General features: G+C 43.1%; 1 protein-coding gene across 1 annotated transcript in view; it reads right to left on the reverse strand.

The window, feature by feature from the left end:
* DNAH9 (dynein axonemal heavy chain 9) overlaps nucleotides 1–13,305 on the reverse strand; it is a gene marked incomplete at both ends in the record, with an annotated part of 402,526 nt that overhangs the window by 204,621 nt on the left and 184,600 nt on the right. The window contains 3 exons of the mRNA XM_080712788.1: nucleotides 2,114–2,222; nucleotides 3,834–3,961; nucleotides 11,739–11,949. Coding sequence (XP_080568914.1) covers nucleotides 2,114–2,222; nucleotides 3,834–3,961; nucleotides 11,739–11,949 — 448 coding nt within the window. The remainder of the gene's footprint in view (nucleotides 1–2,113; nucleotides 2,223–3,833; nucleotides 3,962–11,738; nucleotides 11,950–13,305) is intronic.

The raw sequence follows: 13,305 nt of genomic DNA on the forward strand, positions 1-13,305 counted from the left end.
TCGAACTGTGATCCTCCTGTCTCAGCCTCCCGAATGCTGCGATTACAAGTGTGCGTCACCACGCCCGGCTTCAATATATTTTACGTGTATAAACATGCCAAGTAAATACAAGGACACGGAGATATATCCAAGATAAAATAACAAATGAATTAACTCAAAATACCCAAATCAAAGATGATAAAGTACTTTATTTCAGCATGTGTATAATTCAGTTGGTGCTGTTCTCTATTCTTTTTTATTTTTGTTCATTTAATACTTTTATTTGTGCATTATATATTATATACCATAGTGAGATTCATATATATGCCTCATAAATACATATATATGAGATACATAAATACATGCACACATCACTTGGTGTACACCCCTCCAATATCACATCCCACTCCCCTTCTTCCCCCTGCTTATATATTAGTGAGATTGTCAGTGATACCTTTGTGTATGAATATAACGTTATTTGAACTGTTCCCTTCCTCAAGTCTCCCTTCCTTCCTTCCTTCCTTCCTTCCTTCCTTCCTTCCTTTCTTTCTTCCTTCCTTTCTTTCTTTCTTTTGGTGGTACTGGGGTTCCTGGAAGCCCTTCTCCCTCCAGGCTACCCTCCCAGACCTTTTATTTATTTATTTATTTGGAAACAGGGTCTCTTAAGCCAGCGAGGCTGTCTTCGAACCCGCGCGATCCTCCTGTCTCCGCCTCCCAAGCGCGGGGATTACAAGCGTGCGCCACCATGCCCGGCTCAAGTCACCTTTTCAAACCCCATCCTCATCTCCTTCCCCCCAACCCTCTTCCATCATTCTACTTAGTCTCCTCGTTTATCTGAAATCTCTTTGGTTTCTTATGTTCTTTCTAGCTTCACATAAGAGCAAAACACATACAAGCCTAGACTCTCCAAGCCTGGCTGATCTCACTTGGCAGAATATTCTCTGGTTCCATCCATTTTCTTGCAAATGACATTAATTTTGTTCTTCTTCATGGGTGAATAAAATTCCACTGTGTGTATATACCATGGTCCCTTTATCCATTCATCAGTTGATGGACACTTAGGTCGGTTCAATTATTTGGCTATTGTGAATTTTGCTGCTCTAAATATGGATATGCATGTATTGCTGTAATATTCTGACTTCAATTCTTTTGGAAAGATACTGAGGAGTGTCCATATAGTGGTTTAGTTATTTTGCTAAGTAGTTTCTTCTTATCCACTGGTCTCTGCTAATAAATTTAGTTGGTAGAGATAGAGGGCAGGGAACGTAACGTTGCTGTTTTCCACCAGGAGTTAGTGAGAATTGGTGAAATGTGGTCGCATTCTTAACATGAAGGCTAGACCTGGCTTCAGAGTAGCCAAATCAAGACACTTCTGTACAATGGACAGTTTTCCAGCTCATGATCTATTTCCCTTCCTGTTGCCACAAACACTTCTGAATTAATTCTAAATTAGCAATTACCTTGGGCTTATCCTGCTGGCTTGCCCTGTGGATAAATGAGACCACAGGCTTTTATTTTGTGTGTGTGGTACTGGGAAATAAACCAAGGGGAATTCTACCTCTGAGCTACACCCCAGGCCTAACACACACACACACACACACACACACACACACACACACACACACACATATTATATTATATTTTTATTTATTTATTATTTATTTATTTATTTGGTGGTATTGGGGGTAGAACCCAGGGGCTTTCTACCTCCGGGCTATACTCCCAGACCTATTTTATATTTTATTTGGAAACAGGGTCTAAGTTGCTGAGAGCCTCACTAAGTAGCTGAGGCTGGCTTCAAACCTGCGCGATCCTCCTGTTTCAGCCTCCCAAGTGTGGGGATTACAAGCGTGCACCACCACACCCGGCTATATTTTTTATTTTAAAACAGGGTCTCACTAAGTTGCAGAGGGGCCTCACAAAATAGCTGAGGCTGCCCGCAAACCAGTGACCCTCTTGTCTCAGCCTCCCAAGTACTGGGATTACCAGCATGTGCCACAACACTGGGCTGAGGCCACAGTGTTTGAAGATGGGTCTCTGACTCTGATTTGGAGCCTCTTTTGGAGCCAGCAGAACCAAGTGTCCAGCTCGAAGCACCTGTTTCAACCTGAGCACTCTCCCTGCGGGGCCATACCTGCTCTGGACACGGTTGCCGGAGTGGCTGTGCGCAGGTGGCTGATCTCAAAGAGGAGCCGCATGGTGGGGTTCAGTGGAATCCTTTCATTGCTGGCCAAAGTCAGCACCTGGGAACAACAGGAGGAGCAGCGAGGTCAGAAGGAGTTAGGGTGTGTGGCCAGCCAGCCAGCTGGTGCACTTTTGATGGATTCTTGTCGGCCGGGGTTATCGATGCGCTAAGGTTTGAATATGCTCTGCCAAAAACACATGTTGGAAACATAATCCTCACTGCAACCTTAGAAATTGGATTGGGAGCTTCAGGGGGGAAGCGGTCAGGAGGCCTCCACCTTTGTCAGTGGGTTGAAGTTGATATAAAATGGCTTGAGAGGGCAGGTTTTAAGCCTTGTTCTCTAGCGCATGGACTCTCTCCCTTCCCCTACGTGATGACACTGCAAAAAGGCCCCCCCCCAGATGTGGCCCCTAGATCTTGGGCTTTCTGGCCCTCTTAAATGTGAGCCAAATAACTGTCTTATCTTTTTAAGTTACCCAGTCTCTTGTATTTTGTTACAGTCACACAAAACTATCGAAGTCAGGATGATGCTAAGTCATGATGATGGTGACGACGACAATGATAATGATGATGGTGTGTGTATATGTATGTGTTGCTGGGAATTAAACCCAGGAACATTCTACCCCTTAGCTACACCTCCAGCTCCTTTTTTTTTTTTAATAGGATCTTGCTAGGTTGCTGAGGCTGGTCTAGAACCTGCGATTCTCCTACCTCAGCCTCCCAAATACTAGGATTATAGTTGTGCACCACCACAGCCAGATCCTTTTTTTTAAAAAAATCAGAAGTATTTTCTAAGATAATCCTCTGTTCTCCACCTGTGGCCCCTCCACTACCAGCACTCTATCTACTGTGTGTATGTGAGTGTATGCACGCCTGTATGTGCATGTGTGTATGCATGTGTGTGTGTGTGTGTGTGTGTGTGTGTGTGTATTGAATCATGGGGGGAAGTTATTTAAACAGTTTAAATTAATGCCAATAGTTTGGATGAATTAGACCATACTGGAATAATAAACTATTATAAAAATAATATAAATTATTTTATTAAAAATTATTATACAAACTATTATAAAAATTATATAATAATGAAAAAAGAGCTTTGGATTCGTATCGCTGCTCTTCCTTGCAAAGCAGTCCTGCTGGGAGAGCCTGCGTTTACTGAAACCATTTTAACGCCTCCAAGCTGGATGTGCTTTCTGAGCAAGTCTAAAGCATTTACCAACATAACAGGCATTTTGCTGGCGCTGGGTTCGTTTCCACTGATGATAAGTAATAACACCCGCTCTCAAGGGGAACGTCTGTGTTACCATGGAAGGTGTTTGACAGGCTCAGAATATTTCTGATTTCAAGTTTCCTTGTTTATAAAAAAAAAAAAAGTAAAGAACTAGGGAAAAGATAAAGGTATGAATAATAGATGATGTAAGGCCCCCTTTACCTCTAAATAGTAAAAGAATCAGGAAACAGGACATCCTGGGGGAGACAGATGTACAACACAGCACCCTGGGTTGCTATGGCCAGCCAGGGTTGCTGGTGGGAACTTATCAGCCCCGAGATGTCTATTAAGGAGCCTGGTAAGTACACCAGTGATGGCTGTTTAGCCTGGCTCAGCCACTGGCTTTAGAGACGGCTAGGTTTGATGGGGGAACCTGCCCCTTCCTGCATCCTTTGATACCTTATTGTCATCCATGACAGTGTTCAGAGACTCGATCCACATCGGGTCTATGTCACCATCCAGTACAATCCACTTGGGCCCCTCGTGGGAGATATTGGCAAGCTCCCGCATGATGGAGGAGAACAGTCCTACAAGAAAACACGGATAACTTAGGTTTCCTTTCACCTTTGGTCCTACATCTTCTATCATTGCTTCCCACCACTGGCTAAAACACCCAGAAGGAGGTGTCCACAGATGAGGCGGATCAGACCTGGCTTTGTATCTGGTCTTACCCCAAACCTGACTGCACCCAGGTGCATTCTCTCTGCTACAGATGAACTTCTTAACATGGATAAGAACCGTGAGGACAGTAACAATACCTGCTGGAACTCGCTCATTAAATGGCGCCAATTCCTAGAGAGTCATTCAGCAAGTGACTATGACATCATGGAATTATATTAATTTTTGTCATTTGGGATTGAACACAGGGGTGCTCTACCTCTGAGCTACACCCCTACCCCTTGAGTTATAATTTTGAAACATGGTCTAGCTAAGTTGTTGAGGTTGGTCTCAAACCTGCCATCCTCCTGACTCAGCCTCCCAAGTACTGGGATTCCAGGCGTGTACCACCAGGCTGCATTAAACTTTTTTTAGATAAAATTTTTATATGTTGTAACTGCAGACCTAGCAAATCTTGCCCAAGACAGGTTTTAGGAGAAGACTTAATTTTTATTGTCATTACATAAAATTTATGTATTAATTTGGGTAGAATTGATCTTTACGATATTAAATTTCCCAAGTCAATAATAGGGTATGTCCTTTTTTAATTTACTCAGATAATTGTTTTATGTCCATAATAAAAATTTTACAGCTTTTAAAATATCTCTTTGGCTAAATGGATTCCTAAATGTTTCATAGTTTTTATTGTTGTTGTGAATGGAATTTTTTTTCTCGCTGTATTTTCATTTTTAGCTGGTTGTTACTAGTATAGAGAAAAGCTACCAAAATGTTGTGTATTTGGTTTACATTTGGTTACTTTTAATACATTTTATTATTAACTCTAGTGATTTTTCAATAATGTCCTGTAGATTTTCTAGTATAAAGTTGAAGAATAAGCAAAACAATATATTTTTCCAATTCATACCATATATTCTACTTTTTTGTTTTACTGCATTTCTAAAAACCCAATAAGCAATGCTGAATAATAATATTAATACAGCCAGGTGTGATGATGCGCCCTTGTCATTTGTCATCCCAGCATGTGGGAGGCTTGAGACAGGAGGATCACGGTTCGCGAACAGCCTCAGCTACTTAGTGAGGCCCTCTGCAACTCAGTGAGACCCTGTTTCAAATTAAAGAATAAAAAATAGGGCTGGGGGTGTAGCTCGGAGGTAGAATGCCCCTGGGTTCCATCCCCCCATACCAAAACAAAACAACTAAAATAATGTTAATAATGGGCCCTTCTAATATATTTCTGATTTTAATGGAAATGGCTTTAGTGTATCACTATTTGAAGTGACTTCATTTTCTGTTCTGCTTTAGGTACACGGTATTTATCCTTTTGAGGGGGGAGATAAGGGGATTGAACCCAGGGGCATTCTACTTCTGATCTATATACCCCATCCCTTAAAATTTTATTTTTTATTTTGAAACAGGGTTTCACTAAGTTGCAGAGGGTGTCGCTACGTTGCTGAGGCTGGCCTTGAGACTGCAATCCTTTTATTTTAACCATAAACATGCAGCATCATTCCAGGGTAGTATTTTCCCATTTAAGGGATTTCCTTCGATTCCTAATTTTACTTAGAACTTTCAGGAATGACTTTTGAGTTTTAAGTATCTGTTGATGGGTAAAATGACCTTTTCCTTTTATTTCTGTTAAAAAGTACTTTAAAAAATAATTGATCTGGGTTGGGCGTGGTGGCGCACGCTTATAATCCCCGCACTTGGGAGGCTGAGATAGGAGGCTCACACAGGTTCGAAGCCAGCCTCAGCTACTCAGTGAGGCTCTCAGCAACTTAGTGAGACCCTGTTTCCAAATAAAGTATAAAATAGGTCTGGGAGTTGCCGGGCGTGGTGGCGCACGCTTGTAATCCCCGCACTTGGGAGGCAGAGACAGGAGGATCGCGCAGGTTCGAAGCTAGCCCCGCGCGCTGGCTTAGGAGACCCTGTTTCCAAATAAAAAATGCAAAAATAGGTCTGGGAGTGTAGCCCAGAGGTAGAAGGGCTTCCAGGAACCCCAGTACCACCCAAAAAAAAAATAGGTCTGGGAGTATAGCCTGGAGGTAGAAGGCCCCCGGGTTCCACCCTCAGTACCACACACACACACACACACACACACACACACACACACAATAATTGATCTAGGTTGGGCGTGGTGGCGCATGCTTATAATCCCCCTGCATGGGAGGCTGAGACAGGAGGATCGCACAGGTTCGAAGCCAGCCTCAGCTACTCAGTGAGGCTCTCAGCAACTTAGTGAGACCCTGTTTCCAAATAAAGTATAAAATAGGTCTGGGAGTATAGCCCGGAGGTAGAGGAGCCCCTGGATACCACCCCCAGTACCGTACACACACAAAAAATTGATCTATCCTTACAGTCTTTAAATAAATTCTACTTAGTCAACCTGTATTATTCTTTTGAGACGCTTTTTTATTCTGTTTACTGATATTTCATCTAGAACCTCTGCATTTACGTTCATAAGTAAATTCATAAGTGAGAGCCTTACTAAGTAGCTGTACATTAATGTAAATAACAGGGCTTTTTTTGGTTTATATAAATGTTGCATCAAGATTATTCTGGCTCCGTAAAACAAATTTGGGGCTATCCATTTTATGACTTTTGAAATTACTACTTTTTCTTTGTTCTTTTTTGTGGACTGTACCTTTAAGACATCTCTGCCAGCACATTCCAAGTAGAAAAAGCCCCCAAATAAATGGACATGCTCAGGTGCTCTGGGTTATGTGTGGTTATGTGTGTAAAATTAATTTGTATTTAATGTAGAAATCCCTATTTATTTATTTATTTATTTATTTAAAGATTTTGACACAGGGCCTAAGTTACTGCATGCTGGCTTTGAACCTGTGATCCTCCCGTCTCAGCTTCTTAAGTACTGAGATTACAGAGGCCTGTACCGCCATGCCCAGCTCAAATGACTCCCGTCGAATAGAAGATAACCCCAGTATGTTTGTTCCACTGATTTACAAATTTTAATTCTTAGTGTGTCATATGGCAAGGAAATATTTACAATTTAATACATTTTATGACATAACATGGCAATGCTGTGTGTTAATAACACTATAGTTCAACTTCACAGACACCAGGATCCCCTCTGCTTCATTTTATTTTTATTTTTTGGTACTAGGAATGGAACCCAGGAGCCTTCTACCTCCAAGCTCCATCCCCAGCCCTATTTTTTATTCTTTATTTTGAAACAGGGTCTCACTGAGCTGCGAAGGGCTTCACTAAGTAGCTGAGGCTGGCTGTGAAGCACGGTCCTTCTGTTTCAGTCTCCTGAATGCTGGGATTACAAGCGTGTGGCACCACGCCCGGCTCCTCTGTTCCTTATTATACAGAACAAATTCAGCTGTTGAAAACATTTCATGAATACGGGGTTGATGATGCACGCTTGTAAACCCAGTACTTGAGAGGCTGAGATGGGAGGACTACAGGTTTGCGGACAGCCTCAGCAACTTGCGAAATCCTCTGCAACTTAGTAAGGCTCTGTTTCAAAATAAAGAATAAAAAATAGGGCTGGGGGTGTAGCTTGGTGGTAGAATGCGCCTGGATTCAATCCCCAGTATGGCAAATAAATAAGTAAATAAATGTTTTATGGTCTGACATGATAAGAAGAGCTGGGTGGCTGGGCGTGGTGGTGCACGCTTGTAATCCCCGCACTTGGGAGGTGGAGACAGGAGGATCGCGCAGATTCGAAGCCAGCCTCGCTGGTTTAAGAGACCCTGTTTCCAAATAAAAATATAAAAAAAAATATGTCTGGGAGTGTAGCCCGAGGTAGAAGGGTTTCCAGGAACCCCAGTACCACATTAAAAAAAAAAAAAAAAAAAAAGAAGAGCTGGGTGTTGTAATGCATTCCTGTAATCTCAGTACTTGGAAGGCTGAGACAGGAGAATTGCCAGCCTCAACAATTTAGTATACCCCTGTTTCTAAATAAGTAAAGAAATAAGTAAATAAAATAAATAAGAGGGCAGGGGCAATAACTCAGAGGTAGAAGGCTTCTGGGTTGAGTCCCCAGTACCATGCACACACACACACTCACACACACTCACACACAGAGCCTCATGTAGCCAAAGGATGCTTAAGGTTAAAATAACAGGGAATGGAAGGACACTGCCGTACAGGTCACAGTGTTAATTATAGCAGCCTCTGCCTGAAAAGATGGGAGGGAGACTGAGGACCAACAACAGCGATAGCACTGCAGGTGAGCTCAGCGAGGAGCAGCCAGGCCCACAGGCAGATGCGTTTTGAAATGCAAGCAGTAAAATTATTTTGAGTTGTTTTCTTGCTAGTTGTTTCTAATTCTTTTGCATTATCAGAGAATAGGCCTGTAAACTGATATTTCTGAATTCAGTATTGGCTTCCTTTGTAGCCAACTAATTTTTTTTTTTATTTTGGGGAACATTTTATAACCAACCAAGAGAAAAATAATTTATATTTATAGGATGAAAAGTTCTGGAACTACATGTTCTATTGAGTGTGATGATATATGTGCAAATTCTTTTATTACAGGCTTATTTTCTATCTACTGGAATTCTCTAACTTTGAAAAAGGCATAATAAAATAATATTTATTTTTATTTTCATGTTCTATAAATTTTTTTTTTGTGGTACTGGGGTTCTTGGAAAACCTTCTACCTCCAGGTTACACTCCCAGACCTATTTTTTTTTATATACTTTTTAAATTTGGAAACAGGGTCTCTTAAACCAGAGCAGCTGGCTTTGAACCTGTGCAATCCTCCTGTCTCTGCCTCCCAAGCATGGGGATTACAAGTGTGTGCCACCACGCCTGGCTATAAAAAAATTAAAAAATTTATATTACATTTACTTTGAAGTTACCTTGCTTAGTAACTGTAGATTTATAGTTATTTTATTTTCTTTGTTAATTATCTCAAATTTAATGCATACATTTAATAAAAATTTAGCCAGAATTCCAAGAAAGTTTAAGATATAAATTATATAAATAGCCAAGCGTGGTGGCACACGCTTGTAATCCCAGCATTCGAGAGGCTGAGACCTGGAGGATCGCGGTTCGTGGACAGCCTCGGCTACTTAGTGAGGCCCTCTGCAACTCAGTGAGACCTGGTTTCAAAATAAAGAATAAAACATAGGGCAGGGGGTGTAGCTCAGAGGTAGAATGCCCCTGGGTTCCATCCTCAGTACCGAAAACAACAACAAGAAAAAAAACCCAAACCAAAAAATACGTTTGTAATCCCAGTATTCGGGAGGCTGAGACAGAAGGATCACAGTTCGTGGACAGCCTCAGCTATTACTTAGTGAGACCCTGTTTCAAAATAAAGAATAAAAACATAGGGTTGGAGGTGTAGCTTAGAGGTAGAATGCCCCTGGGTTCCATCTCTGGTACCACAAACAACAAAACAATAACAACATTTTTTTGTGTGTGTGGTACTGGGGTTTCTGGAAGCCCTTCTACCTCCGGGCTACACTCCCAGACCTATTTTTATATTTTTATTTGGAAACAGGGTCTGTTTCATCCCTAGACCCCCCCAAAAAAAAGATAAATTATATTTAATAAGAAAAGGAAAGTGTCTGAGACTAAGAAAATTACAAAAGAAGATTGAGGAGAGACTTACCTTATCAGGTATTAAAATATGCCATAAAATGACTGTAACTAAAATAGACTAATATTAGTATAGGATTAGATAGGAAAGAACTGAACAGAAATCCCAGAATCAGATCTCAGTCTGTATGGATTTTTTTGTTGTTGTTGTTGTTTTTTGCAGTACTTGGGAATGAATGCAGGGGCATTCTACCTCTGAGCTATACCCTCAGCCCAATTTTTTATTTCTTACTTTGAACCAGGGTCTCACTGAGTTGCAGAGGGCCTCACTCAGTACCTGAGGCTGGCTGTGAACCCCAGATCCTCCTGTCTCAGCCTCCCAAGTACTGGGATTACAAGCATGTGCCATCATGTCCGGCTAGTCTGTATGGAATTTAAGAAACATCAGGCTGTTGTTTAAATTCAGAAGGAAAGGTTGGTTTATTTAATGAATGGTGCCGGCATGATCAATTACCATCTGGAGGCAATAAAGTTCGTATTTACCTCATACTAAGCTCCCAAATAAATTCCAGATGGATAAAAAATGTTAATGTAAAAAATCCTGATTGACCAAATTTATGATACTGCATCTGTGGCCGAAAATTAGAGTTATAAACTAAGTAGGAATCCCAGATGATTAAAAACACTAGACAGATATAATTTTTTTTAAGTGCAGGGTAAAATATGACAAAATGTCTCAATGACAGAGAAAACATTAGCAGTGCTACAATAGATAAAACATTAGAATCTTTGATATATAAAGATTAAAGATATTTTTCCCTCCCTCCCTCCGTCTCTCTCTTCCTCCTCCTCCTCCTCCTCCTCTTCCTCCTCCTCCTCCTCTTCCTCCTCCTCCTCCTCTTCCTCCTCCTCCTCCTCTTCCTCCTCCTCCTCTTCTTCTTCTTCTTCTTCTTCTTCTTCTTCTTCTTCTTCTTCTTCTTCTTCTCTCTTTCCCTCCCTCCCTCCCTCCTTCTCTCTCTCTCTCCTCTCTCTCTCTCCTTGCAATATGGGGGCTTGAACCCAGGGGTGTTCTACCTCTAAGCTATACCCCCAGCTCTATTTCATTGTTTTATTTTGAAAAAGGGTCTTTCTTGCTATGTTACCCTGCTGTGGCTTCAGACCTGGAATCCTTCTGTCTCAGCTTTCCAAGTACTAGAATTACAGGCATTCCCCATTCCTGGCAAGATATATATAATAAACTCTTACACACTGACTCTAAGTAAGGAGAAAGAAAATGCAAAAGATAAAATTAATAAGGGCAATAACCAAAAGGGGAGAAAAAAAAAGCTAAGCCTCATTAATAGTAAAAGAAAAATTAGGCTGGGCGTGGTGGCGCATGCTTGTAATCCCAGCATTTGGGAGGCTGAGACTGGAGGATTGTGGTTTGCGGACCTCTGCAACTTAGTGAAACTTAGTGTTTCAAAATAAAGAGTACAGAATAGGGCAGGGGCTGTAGCTTGGAGGTCGAATGCCCCTGGGTTCCATCCCCAGACACACACACACACACACACACACACACACACACACACACACACACACACACACACACTGTGGCTCATTAAATTTCCTTGCCCCAGGTCTCTGATGGAAGCTCCTAAATTAAAGGAATCCAGGCAGTTTGGCCCTGGTGGCGTCAGACACTAAAATACTGGGAGAAAGCTATTTTCTCACTCCAGAACACGGGTCTGGGTTCCTGAGTCCCTGCGGAGAGGGAGTCCTGTCCTGAGCATCACCAGGGGCCAGGCCTAGGCGCACTGGTCCCTAGCGCAGTTTCCCCATCACTGCAGGACGATGCCGACAGGGGGCGACATGCACCACTTCTCTGGGAATGAGTCTCTGGGAAGGAATGATTCCCTAACTCCACTGCTGGGCTGTGTAACCCTGTCACGCTGTCCTGTGGGGTCCCTCTGAATGCCTGGCCCGCTTTATCCTCTCTAAAGACCCCCTCCAAAAGGCTAGAGGGGGAGAGGATGAGGAACCTCTGGAGCAGCTGAGATCCCCGCCCAGCCCAAACTGGTCCCTCCCTCATCAGCATGCTGGTCATTTCATCTCTCTCCCTCTGCAGGTCGTCCCATTACACGGAAGCCTGCCCCTCCCCGGGGCTCCGGGGACAGCAGGAGCTTTCGCCGCTCTTACCATCCTTCCATTCCCGCGTGGCAGGATTGATGATGCCGAAGAGTTCGTCGTTTGTGACTGCCTTGGGATTGAGGTCAGACCAGACTGGGCGGCGCTTCATGATCTGGTAAGTCTTGTGCAAGGTCCTGAGCACCTGGGACTTGCCGGTCCCGGCGCCCCCCACCACGAACACCGAGTGCCGCACGGCCAGCAGCTCTTCCAGCTGGACCACCTGGGGGGACAGGAAAGGACCCTTCATCACTTGGCTACAAGCATGCTTTCTGTGGGTCAGGCTGGTCAAGCCAGGAAGGGCTGTTTACCCCAGGATGCGATGGGATCTGAAACAGAAGGGCAACATGATATTTATTTATTTATTTTGCAGTATTGGGAATGGGACCCAGGGGCATTTTACCTCCGAGCTACACCCCCAGCCCTATATTTTTTTTATTCTTTATTTTGAAACAGGGTCTCACTTGAGTTGCAAAGGGCCTCACTAAGTAGCTGAGGCTGGCTGCAAACCATGATCCTCCTGTCTCAGCCTCCTGAATGCTGAGATGAACAACCCTGCACCACCACGCCCGGCGGTAGCAATATGATTTGTTAATCATATTGTTAATTCATGTATTTCTCATTTAGTCATGCCAGTATTGGTCACCATCTAAGTACCAGGGAGGACTTGGTACCAGTGGGAGAGTAAGAGGTGCTTTCATAGTCTGATGGAGGAGAAAGTCATGTTGACACTTCATTATAATGTAAGGTGGCAACTGCTGTAACAGGGGTATTTAGAAAGTGCTGTGCGAACAAAGAGGAGGGAGCAATTGGGGCGTGTGTGTGTGTGTGTGTGTGTGTGTGTGTGTGTGTGTGTGTTACTGGGGATTGAACCCAGGGCATTCTACTTCTGAGCCACATCCTTAATCCATTTCTATTTAATTAGATAATTTTTTTGTTTGGAACTGGGGATTGAACCCAGGGGCATTTTACCTCTGAGTTACACCCCCAGCCATATTTTTTTATTTTGTTTTGAAACAGTATCTCACTAAGTTGCAGGGGGCCTCACTTAAGTAGCTGAGGCCGGTTGCAAACCTGCAATCCTCCTGCCTCAGCCTTCCAAGTACTGGGATTACAAATGTGCCTTACCACACCCAGCAAATTAATTTATTTTTGTGGCTTGAACCCTGGGGGGGGGTGTATTCTACTTTTAAGCTATACCTCCAGTCTTATTTTATTTTGAAACAGGAAACAGGGTCTTGCTGAGTTGCTGAGGCCGGCTTCAAATCTGCAATCGTCCTGTCTCAGCCTCCCAAGTACCAGGATTGCAGGCATGTGCCACTGTGCCCGGCTAGGAACCATCAATTTTAAAGATAATGGAGGTGACATTCACGGAGGAGGGGATATTTGCGCCCAGGGCCCCACGCACGAGAAGAAGTTTGTCTAGAATGTGTGACGGAAGGTTCTCTCAGCCAGAGGTTTTGACGCAAGTATTTGCAGAGCCACAAAGTGTTGGCGGGATGGCGTCAAAGGGCCCCACAGGGACAGTGGTGGCACTGAATGTCTCATTAGTCTCGGTCTGGCTTGCCTCCAGGCTCAG

Source organism: Muscardinus avellanarius (genome assembly GCF_963383645.1).
Source record: "Muscardinus avellanarius genome assembly, chromosome: 16".
NCBI classification, from domain to species: domain Eukaryota; kingdom Metazoa; phylum Chordata; class Mammalia; order Rodentia; family Gliridae; genus Muscardinus; species Muscardinus avellanarius.